We start from the raw sequence: 9254 nt of genomic DNA on the forward strand, positions 1-9254 counted from the left end.
AATCTGGGAGCTGTTTGCCTTTTGGGGCTCAGCCTTGGATTTCCAGCATTGTAAATATGTTTGCCACCTCTGCAACACATCTGCCTACAAGTCTTGTGTGTGTGTGTGTGTGTGTGTGTGTGTGTGTGTGTGTGTGTGTATGACTCTCTTTCTCCTTTATTTAAAACCATGAACAACCTTGAAAGTTGAACTCCCCACTCTGTTCTGGGTTCTCTCTGCTCTTCTGGACAAGAGGTAAGTTAGCATGCCCTATGCAATAACCAGAAAATGATTCTTATAGGGAATGCAGCTTAAAGCTGATGGAGTTAAATATTACAAAGAGCCTCCAGGACCCCAGAAGTGTCTCCTTGTGGAAGCTGGAAACAACCCAGGTAGGTGGGGGTGAGAAGGGCTCCCACAAAAGAAAAATACTGAAATATGACCCTGTCTTTCAACTTTAAATAAGCATTTCTGTCCTAATAGAAGTCCCATTTAATGTCTCCCGCAGCTTTGATTTTGGAACACGTCACATTCCTCATTAAAGCAATCACTGTTAAAACATAAAGCAACACAGGATTTATTTCTTCATTAAACTGATGATCCGTATATGAAGCCAATTAACATTATGAGTCTGGTGAACATCAAGTGTAAAGAGGTTAGAGAAAATTAAAAGCAGTCACCTTGGTCTTTAGATAAAGAAAGTACACTTTTAGGTTGTAAATTATCAGAGTGTCCAAGCGGGACAGATCGGCAAATTTGGTTAATTGGGAAATACATTTTACTGCATAAGAATTAAGGAAAAACGAAAGTTTCCTTGCTAGTGCCTCCTCCCCTTTTGGTGGGGGGGGGGATAACGAATATCTATTAGTCACCTTCTCCTTCTCCAGGGTCCCTAGTATCGGAGACAACTGGGGCAAGGGGGGTTCACGTCATCAAAGTTTTCTGTAGCTTTTCGTTTCTGCGGTTGTTTTGATTGGTTGTTTATTCGCAGTTTTGCCACAGGAACGAGCCCAGCTTCATAGTTATGGGAAAGGGACTTCGGGCGAATTGAGTCTGAGGGTCCCGAGCTTGCTCGGAGACCCTCGCAAGGTGGGTGCTTTCTTAGAGCTGAGCTGGTTGTGCAGCCAAGGACCAAGAAATAGCCAGGTTCGCGTCAAGGAGCGGTGGGAGGGCTGGGGCCGAAGGCAAGGGGACCATGGGGTATTTCTCTGCTGTAGCCACTGGGTAGGAACCATGCATTTGAGACTGTAGAGTCGGGAGTTCGCTTCCTGCTCCCAGCGCTTACTACGCATCCCAATTTAGTTTCGAAGACTTGGGCCGGGAAAGGATTAGGATCGCCTGGAATCGCTTGCGCCAGCCTTGATGCGGCGCATTGCAGGACCCTACAGGGGCCCTAGGGACTGGCGGTTTCTCTGGCCCGCAAAGTCTGGTAGGGTGGGGACTCTTGCCGCTGTCCAAGGTTCTGATCACTCTGCTGATTCGGGGAGACGTTCAGACATCCGGGACCAGTCTGCTCAGACCCTAGGACAGATCAGGGCTTCACAAAAACCCTTATGGCTTGGTGTCAGCCACAGGGAACTGATCGAAGCTTGGATATCCCTGTTTTCTGGGGCCAACGCAGCAGTCGGTGCTAGGTTGCTGGGGCCGAGGCTCCCGCGGATAACGCAGGTGCGCGCTGAGCGGAGCTGGCGGGGAACCTTTCCTCACTTCGCTTCCCCAGCGCTCCACTGACTCCCTGAGCGCGCAAGGCGCCCGCGGGAAGCTACAGCTCAGGGCAGGACGGCATCGGAGGGGGCTTTCGGCAGACCCCGGCGCTCAGGGGGCCCTCGGCTCCTGGAACCAGTTGCAGAGAGCGGGGATGCTCCCTAAGCCGGACCTGGAGGGAAGCCGGGACCCGTGAGCTTGCCGTGGCCTGGGACCAAGAAAGGGTCTACTCCGGGCTTCGAAGCGGTGCACTGGCCCGGTGGTCGCGCCATACATCACATCGGCCCGCTCGACTCGCTGACGCTCTGCACCCGGGCCCGCCGCTTGGTCTCGCGGAGTCTGTGGCCCTGGAGGAGAGCCGGCGCGGCGGTGTCCGTTCGCTCCGAGCCAGGCAGGCATTTCCAGCCTCTCCTTGCTCCCAGCAGGGCCGATTCCGGCCGGGAGCCGCTGAGTCCAGAAAGGGCCGCTTGAGTGAAAGAGGCCCAGCTCAGCCTTGCGTCCGCCAGAGCGGTGCCGTTTCTTCCTGGCTGTTTTCCCAGGGGTGTCCACCGACCGGCCAGAGCCTCAGCACTCAGTTCTCCAGCTCCGCGCTACTTGCCCCCGCCGCTGGTCCACGAGTGGGCCCGCCAAGCCTTTTGTTTCCAAAGCTCTGTGTCTTTAAGATCAAGTCTGGATCTCAGGCCGGGCAGGGACCCGACCCACCGCTCCGCCAAGGCTCTCAAACGCAGCATTAGAATGTTTATAAAATATTCAATTTATGTAGTCTGTCCAAGAAGCCATCGTCCCAAAATAAAATCGGCAGTCTAGACGGAACACAGACACCAGAACTTATCAACAGTTGTCTGAATCGCATCTTCTGATGCATCTTGAGTGGGTCATAATACCAACTTTATTTTCAGTGGTGCATAAATTAATTACACGCATTTAATAACCAAAATATCATTATATTCCCCCTTTAATATCATAAAGGCTTTCCGCCAGGGAAGCACTTAATAGTGCAGGGGGCCGTAACGGGCTATTATCCTGGTGTAATGCTATTACAGAACCAATTATGCGCCATTAGACTTGCTTTTTTTGCAGTTTATGTGATTTGATCCAATCCCGCGCCCCTGACTTGAAAATTTCAACCCGGTACTTTAGAGTTTAATTTTCACCCAGGCAGAGAGAAGGGCGGTCTCTCTCCGCTGAGTGTCTGCCTCGGATGCATTTTAAAAGTAATTGCGAAGGGTCCCACTGCATATCATTTGCAGGGAGAAGCGAACATAAATTCAGGGACCCCTTGCTGAGAACAAAATCAAACTTTCCTTTTGTACGATCGCTTGGAAAGGGAAGCCGTGTGCAAAGAGTACCCCCAAAACCCATCCGGCGGCGACAATTAGCAGCGCTTTGGTAATTTTGCAGTCCTGGAGTCGCCAGGCCTCTGACAAGGGCGAGCCCAAATCCAATCTCACTCAGAGAAAGACGGGTTGAGTCTGAGGGGACCCAGAGGGCTGGCTGGGGTTGGGGTGAGTGTTTACAACATAATCTCTTTTGGGTGGGGGATGATACTGGTAGCTGTTGTTTTTATCTTCTTTTAAAAGAAAAAAGGGGGAAAACATTCCTGATGTTTGCTGAGAAGTGACGGATTTTTTTTTTTTTTTTTTTTTTTTACACCACGTGGGCCATTTGTAAGGCCCAATAGACCTATCCAAGTTACTCGCTGTAGACAGCGCTGGAAATAATCAGATTAAGGCCAATTATGCGTGAGATTATAAAGGCGAGTGCTGAGCGGCGGCGCGCGCTGTAGACAGACAGCAAGACATCTGGCCACTTCCCCAGTCACTTCTCTGGTCCTGCGGGCGCCAGCAGCGCCAAGCCCCGCCCGCCGCCAGCCGAGCCCCGCGAGCGGACTAGAGGCGAGCGCACTCCGGCCTTCTCGCCCGCCTCCCACAGAGGTAGGCAGGGTTCCCGAGCCGCTCCCCGGGCTCCCTGCGCTGGGCCTTGGGGCTCCACCGGCTTCTTGGCCCGAGCTGCTGTGCGTGCAGATGGCCTTGCGCGATCGCCGGACCCCGCTGCGGTGGCCAAGTGCAGGGCTTGTGGCTGGGACCCCTGAGAACCAGGAGCCAGACTGTGTTCAGCTTGGTGAGGGCGCGGTTGTCCAGCAGCAGGACTTACGTGAAAGGCTGACCGTAGGGTCACGGCTTGGGACGGGAGGTGCAACCACTTCTCCCACCATCCTCGCGGTGGCCCCAGGGGACCAAGGGCTTCGGGAAGGGCTTTGTAGGAGGGGCACTCCCTGTGATCCTCGGGGTGTGTGGGCAGGAGACTCAGGCTCTGTGACTGTTTGCTTTGCAGCCAGGCCGGAGCCACGCACAGGCACCAGTCTGTCAGGCCGCTACCAGCCCTGGTCCAGCCGTCAAGGCCCATCCGACCGTCGGCGATGTTTTATTTCCACTGCCCGCCACAGCTAGAGGGTGAGTAACCGCCGCTTCCCGGGGCTGTTTGGCCAGGCCAAGCTAGCCAGAAGGGCCGGGCCCGCAATAGGGTTGATGGGTGTTGGGGTCTTCGCACCAGGAGATGACAGCCTCATGGCAGGGCTTAGGGGCACCCTTAGCCCCCTCCCTGCATCCAGCTACATCCCTCTGCCCGGGTGCCACCTGCCTCCCACCTCCCTCTCCGCCTGGGTCGCGCTGCCCCGGGCTATGGGTGCCTCAGGGACGCCTGGTCCTCCCAGCACAGATGCTGGTGTCACGCCTCTAATCGGGGCTCCTCCGCCCAGGGGGCCCGCATCAATCTTTCACGGTGTTTTGCTAACATCCCAGAAAACCAAAGCAAGTTGAACTGCCCGCTGAGTCCTGGGCTTCACTACTGAAGGGCCTGGTTGCTGGCCTGCTCTCACCCTGGGCGTGTTGGCAAGAGTCCTCGGGGTCGCACACGAAATTCTGGACAACTTAATGTCAGTTTCTAGCGGCAAAACTGTCCTTGGAGGCAAGCTCCCTGATAGTAACCTGCCCGGAGTGTCTAGGAATAGTTTTATCTCAGCCATTTACTGAATTTCTGACCACAAATGCCCAGCTCATCAGCCTCCAGGACCAGGGTCTGGTTGTTTAAGATCTCTAGACCTTAGGGGGGAAATGTCTTTCCCTATTCCTGGCGTTTTCTTCTCCCAGTTGCTAAGTGGGGCAGGGGTAGTGAGAAGTGAAAAGCTTGCATCCCTGCGTGTCTCTAACCAGGGCGAAGGGACCGAAGCCTAAATTCTTCCCGGCAGTGATCTGTAGCCATCAGGTGGACATGCTGCTCCCACTCTGGCTTGTGCTGTGGCCTGGAGGAGACACTGAAACGTTTTTAATCCCGGGACACTTGTCCACCTTGCTGTAGGTTGTCTTGAGCTGTCTTCAGTCTCAGCCATGATTTGGGAAAGTTTGTTTTCATTTTCCATGCACAAGCCCTTAAGAGTCCAGCAGGGAAGACCCAGGCAGGGAGGCTGTAGGGCAGTCAGAAAGGAGTGGTCTCTTACAACTCTACCCCAGGCCTGGAGGAGACCCTACTGGTGTGTGGTAGGTAGTTGCTATGTACTATTGACTTCCAGCTCAGCACTGATTGCTAGTCCCCAGTTTGTTTGTCAAGTGGGAAAGGGGAAGATTTGGGCATTTAGCAAGTTGTATATGTTCTGGGTGACCTAAGAGGAAACCTCTGTTTGTAAGGATGGGCTACAGGAGTGACTTAGAGACTGCCCTATCCTACTGCTCTTAGCTTATTTAGGGGGTGTTGGGGAGGCAGTTCACATTGCTACTCATGCTCTGTGTGGGCCCTACCTTGGCGCTGACTCTGGTTGATGTGACCAGGAGAGGGGAACTTCAAGTATCTTTTGTGCTTTTGTAGATATATACCTGTGCCATTTTCTCAGGAGGGGAATTTAGGTCTAGGCCAGAGTTGCTGGGGCAGGATGATGCTCCGTAGCTGGGAAAGTTGAGGATGGCTGAGGACAGACTTTGGACTCTAGGGCGGTGCAGAGGAGAAAGCAAAGTGTGACTGTAATCTTACTTCTTAGATACTTTGTCCATATTAAATTAGAGAGTGCCGTGCGAGTCTCAAAGTTTGTTAGAACAAGAACCTACACTCCGACTAGCAGAGCCTTCCCCTCTTCTCCCAAAGCTACCTCTGTGTGTGTTTCTTTTGATCCTGTTATTTAAACCTTTTCTTCCATGTCTGCTACGTCTTATTTGACTGAGATTATACTGTCACATCATCTTGGACTTTGCATTTTTTTTCATAATACATCTTTGAGATTTTTCCATGTCTGTATATATGGATCTACTTGTTTTCTTTTAGACTGCTGTGTAGTATTCCAGTATTTGTTTTGCCAAATGTGTCCACCAATAGGTGATTTGTCGTATCCTCTCTTATGTCTTAATTGCAACATCTCAAGATCATTATCCCCTCTCTCTTTCAGCATCTTTTATAACTATATTCATAGATTAAAAACCTGTGTGTTTAAATTTGATAGTTCCTATTCAATTACCTTCTAATATAGTTTCATCAATTGATACATGAATAGTAAACAAACACCACAATTTATAATTTATTGGTTCCGGGTATCATTACACACTTTTTTGGGGAACAAAACAATGACCATATTATTTCATTGTCCTGTTATGTTCTGTTTAAGGAGCTGTGCATAACTTTATCAAGTGTCCTTTTTATTTCAAAGGAACCCACTCTCATCCCTCTCTCCTCTGGTAGATTGTCAGTTGTGTTCTTACTAGCATGGTGAAGTTGGCTTTTGTAGGGTTCAGCTGGGAAGCATTGTGAACAGTGCACAAACAAGGTATAAGTGAGGAGACTTGGGGAGAATGTGACCAGAAAACCTGAGAGTGTTCTCCATGCTGACCAGTCAAATACTCTACTTCAAAGGGAAATAGCACGGCCTTTTGCAACGTGTTGGAAATAAGGCTGCTTTGAATCCTTCCTGTTTAGTTTCTACTGAGATGGAGAGAAAGGTTTGTTGCTAGGGTTTCGAGGAAGCATGCGATTTGGACAGGACGATGGTGGGAGAAAGCTCCAGTAGAGAAGTATTTCGACAAGGCATGTGATCCTTCAGGGTTGCCCTCTGTAGCAGACTCCATGTGGAAGGGCCTGAGGACTTAGCCTCTTCAGGCTGAGGGGTTTGTGAAGGGTTTGGATGCTGTGCCTGGGAGCTAGCTGGTGCTGAGCACTTGATGATTCTGACAGCAGCGCCCAGGGCAGGTGAAAAGCACCCTAGTTAATGGAAACTTTCTCATTTGTTTTCCTAAGAAGCCATTGTGGACTATCAAGTAAATAGTGCACATTTGGAAAATGATCCAAATGCACATTTGGGGCCAGACTCTGTTCTGGCTTTACCCTGAGCACTGGCGGCTGCTGGAGAGAACAGTATCTTTCTTTTTTTCTGCGGAAGCGGGACAGCAGGGTGTTGTGTAGGGCCTGGCTACCTAGTGGACTGCCCTTGGAGCACAGCCCTAGGAAGTCGGTATGGCTTTCTACTGGTGTAGGCCTTTTGTTAATTGGTGTCTTTATAATAGATCCACTGTGGTGCTGATGAGCTGTGACCAGTGGTAATTAATAATCATTTATAAATTTCATACCTCCTTGAATTCTGCACTTCTAGGAGGAAAGAGGTGTGAAAGGCTCTCGGTGCTTTCCTTCCTTCCCAGCCTTTAGTCCTTGATGGCTTTAGTAACAAGGGGAGTGAACTGACAAGGGAGCAGAGAGGGCATGCAGTCTTCTTCTGGAGGGTCTATGGTAGTGGGTGAACAGGGGACAGGGGGCAGGGGACAGAAAGACAGCCAGGAAAAGGAAGGTAGATGAGGACCAGAGTTTTCTCAAGCCACTGACCCCTCCTGACTCAGAGGCCATAATTTCAAAGGGAGTAGACTTGACCATCTTGGGTATTAAGGTCACCATTGTCCTATGAAATAGGGAAGCCAGGTCCTACAGCCAAAGGTTTTGTGGTGGACACAGAACAAGAGATAGCGAAAAGAAGGGTCTCACTAGGAGAACATACAGACACACTTTGGAGGGTCAGGCTCTCTGGGGAGGGGCAGGATTGTGTCCTGAGATGGAACATGGGAGGGGGCTAGTGTGTGTGTGTGTGTGTGTGTGTGTGTCTGAATGAAGACCAGGGTCTCTCTGCGCAGTCTGATCCCACTTATACCCTGCAGGCACTGCGCCTTTTGGGAACCACTCTACAGGGGATTTTGATGATGGGTTTCTTAGAAGAAAACAGCGCAGAAATCGGACGACCTTCACTCTTCAGCAGGTAAGGACAGATCCCCATGTGTGAGAACCATTTTCTTCCCCTAAATTCACAGATGAGTCACTCTCTCCTTGCCCTTTAAAAATGATACCAACTGTTGGGTTGGCCAGGTCTTTGTTTTCTTGAATGACTTATGTGTCTGCCTGGGGAAAGAACAAGTTAACTTGGGTTTTGTAATCCCGGGTAATCAGTAAAGAAGGAGCTATGAATTTTCCATGTGTCTCAGGCCGATGGTTTGAGTGACATGTTTCCTGCCAGAGAATACAGGTTGGGCATTATTATCGCCAATAAGACAGATGGGAAAGCTGACCGATGAGACTGCCTCATGAGAAGACAGTGTTGCTGGCTACAGCTGCAACTTTTCTACTGGGCTTCTCCAAGCTGAGTGTTCTTAGAGCAGTCTCTTTCCTGAACATCTGTGGGGTGACCCCCCCACTCCTATAAATCTTCTGTGGGGCTTACTGATGGAGAGTTTTATAGGTGGCAGCCTTCTCTACTCCTATGGTGGCACTGTGGAGATTGTTCATGAGATTACCTTTATTTTATGCCCATGACAAAATTTAGATGTAAACACACAGATACATCTGTGACTTGTCCATTTCTATGTCTCCAGGAGGGCCACTAACACTGTGGTTCTTAGTAGCCTTGGATGTGGATTCAACTGGGATTTCAAATGTCATTCTGTGGACTTTTAAAATCTTTTTAAAAAATATATATCTTGGGCTGGAGAGATGGCTCAGTGGTTAAGAACACTGAATGTTCTTCCAGAAGATTAGGGTTCAATTCCCAGCACACACATAGTAAAAAATATATCTTTTTATTTATTGTGTACATGTGTGTGGGTACACTTGTGTGCACATGTATGCCACTGTGTGTGTGCACATACATACTACTGTGTATGTGCACATGCATGCCACTGTGTGTGTATGCACATGCATGCCATTGTGTATGTGTGTGTGTGCACATGCATGCCACTGTGTATGTGTGCACATGCACGTCACTGTGTCTATGAAGAGGTCAGAGAGCAACTTGCAGGAGTGAGCTCTCTCCTTCCACCTTGTGCGTCTCTGGGATCAGACCCCCGTTGTGCATCATCAGGCTTGGGGACAGGCGCTGTTACTAGCTGGGACTTCTTCCAGGCCTCTGTGGAATCCTGTGGAATCCTTTTCAGACAGCTCTTTTCTCCATTTCCTTCTGGGATTTGATCTTTGAAACTGCTTCCTCACCACCCCTCAGCTCTGATCTATGCATCCCTCCCTCCCCTCTCCTAGCCGCAGCCTCTCACCGTTGGTTCTTT

General features: G+C 50.3%; 1 protein-coding gene across 10 annotated transcripts in view; it reads left to right on the forward strand.

Annotated features, from left to right (window-relative positions):
* The first annotated feature begins 214 nt into the window (after window positions 1–214).
* Drgx (dorsal root ganglia homeobox) overlaps window positions 215–9254 on the forward strand; it is a 35276-nt gene continuing 26236 nt past the window's right edge. The window contains exons 1-3 of one of the 10 annotated variants that reach the window (XM_031362546.1): window positions 215–234; window positions 4018–4136; window positions 7863–7960. In XM_031362546.1, coding sequence (XP_031218406.1) covers window positions 4103–4136; window positions 7863–7960 — 132 coding nt within the window. In that variant the 5' untranslated portion in view covers window positions 215–234; window positions 4018–4102. The other 9 variants (XM_031362541.1, XM_031362543.1, XM_031362547.1 and 6 more) reach the window with 9 other exon arrangements.

This window comes from Mastomys coucha, unplaced genomic scaffold (genome assembly GCF_008632895.1).
Source record: "Mastomys coucha isolate ucsf_1 unplaced genomic scaffold, UCSF_Mcou_1 pScaffold9, whole genome shotgun sequence".
In the NCBI taxonomy this organism is placed as follows: Eukaryota; Metazoa; Chordata; class Mammalia; order Rodentia; family Muridae; genus Mastomys; species Mastomys coucha.